Source organism: Octopus bimaculoides, chromosome 26, assembly GCF_001194135.2.
Source record: "Octopus bimaculoides isolate UCB-OBI-ISO-001 chromosome 26, ASM119413v2, whole genome shotgun sequence".
Taxonomy (NCBI): Eukaryota; Metazoa; Mollusca; class Cephalopoda; order Octopoda; family Octopodidae; genus Octopus; species Octopus bimaculoides.
The window spans coordinates 5,497,499-5,499,236 of NC_069006.1; the positions used below are offsets into that span (position 1 = coordinate 5,497,499).

Below are 1,738 nucleotides of genomic sequence, written 5' to 3' on the forward strand. Positions count from 1 at the left end.
CGTTGCCAGGGCCGCTGGATTGGCTCTTGTGCGGGTAGCACATAAAATACACCATTTTGAGCGTGGCCGTTGTCAGTACCGCCTGACTGGCCTTTGTGCCGGTGGCAAGTAAAAGCACCTACTACATTCTCGGAGTGGTTGGTGTTAGGAAGGGCATCCAGCTGTAGAAACTCTACCAAATCAGATCGGAGCCTGGTGTAGCCATCTGGTTTCACCAGTCCTCAGTCAAATCGTTCAACCTATGCTAGCATGGAAAGCGGACGTTAAACGGCGATGATGATGATGATGATGAATGACATGACAGCCTTCTCTGTTTATATATTTTATCTTTTATTCACGTAAGCAACATGTAGCAGAAACATGTGTCGGTCGTTTTAACTAAGTAATTATGCTGTACTAACTCGACCCGTGAAAACTTCACCAGAAAACATTAAAAATGTAAGCATCTGTAAATAGAGACTTAATAACAATCAAATAATTATGTAGAAGCAGGACTCTGGGAAATTATACAAAATACAAAAATGTAAGCCTCTTTAAATAGTGACCATATTTAAGTATGGAATAATTTTTATTATTTTTATGTTATAATACTAATAATCATAAGTTTTTATGCAATATAATCTGATAGTTTTGAAATTCAGCATTTCATATACATGCACATTGCTCACTTTCACACCTCCAGGAGGTGTGAGCGTTGAGGTCTTTTTTTAACTGGTACCACCCGTAGTCCAGGAGGTTTGAATATTGATGCCTTTTGTTTTTAAATGGTTCCAGCTATGGTCATTGAGTTCCACACCCTCAGTGAGTTTTCTTGTCCTGTATGTATGTATGTGTGTGTGTGTGTGTGTGTGTGTGTGTATGTGTGTGTATGTGTGTGTGTATGTGTGTGTGTGTATGTGTGTGTATGTGTGTGTGTATGTGTGTGTGTATGTGTGTGTGTGTGTATGTATGTATGTATGTATGTATGAGAAGGTGCATGGCTCCAATGATGAGGTAGTAAGTTGAATTCCCGGACCAGGTTGTGTGTTGTGTTCTTGAACAAGACACTTTATTTCATATGGCTCTTTTTAACTCAGCTTTAGAAATGGTTGTGACATCACAGGTGCCAAGCTGTATCAGCCTTTACCATTCCCTTGGATAACATCAGTGGCGTAGAGAGCAGAAGGCTGGTATGTATGGGTGACTGCTAATCATCTGCAAAATTCTTCCTACAAACCTGCACTTCAAAGAGGAATTTTCTAATTCCTGGTTGGCCATGGCCAATGGAGGCCCTAAAACATTCTCTGTCTCTATCCACTTAACTTGTCCCTTGAGGTGGGCATGGCTAGAATGTCTTTGATCATAAGTCTGCAGAATGAGGCCACACTTGGTGGTGAGAAGATGGGGTTAAGGAACAATGTTAACAACAACAACAACAACAAAAATGAAATAGGCACAGGAGTGGCTGTGTGGTAAGTAGCTTGCTTACCAACCACATGGTTCCGGGTTCAGTCCCACTGCGTGGCACCTTGGGCAAGTGTCTTCTACTATAGCCTCGGGCCGACCAAAGCCTTGTGAGTGGATTTGGTAGACGGAAACTGAAAGAAGCCCGTCGTATATATGTATATATATATGTATGTGTATGTATATGTTTGTGTGTCTGTGTTTGTCCCCCCACCATCGCTTGACAACCGATGCTGGTGTGTTTACGTCCCCGTAACTTAGCGGTTCGGCAAAAGAGACCGATAGAATAAGTACT

The 1,738-nt window shown here is 41.8% G+C and overlaps 1 protein-coding gene across 1 annotated transcript in view; it reads right to left on the reverse strand.

Annotated features, from left to right (window-relative positions):
* Nucleotides 1–1,738, reverse strand: part of LOC106872992 (E3 ubiquitin-protein ligase MIB2) — a 225,841-nt gene that overhangs the window by 14,222 nt on the left and 209,881 nt on the right. Inside the window, exon 14 of the mRNA XM_052976892.1 lies at nucleotides 402–415. Coding sequence (XP_052832852.1) covers nucleotides 402–415 — 14 coding nt within the window. The remainder of the gene's footprint in view (nucleotides 1–401; nucleotides 416–1,738) is intronic.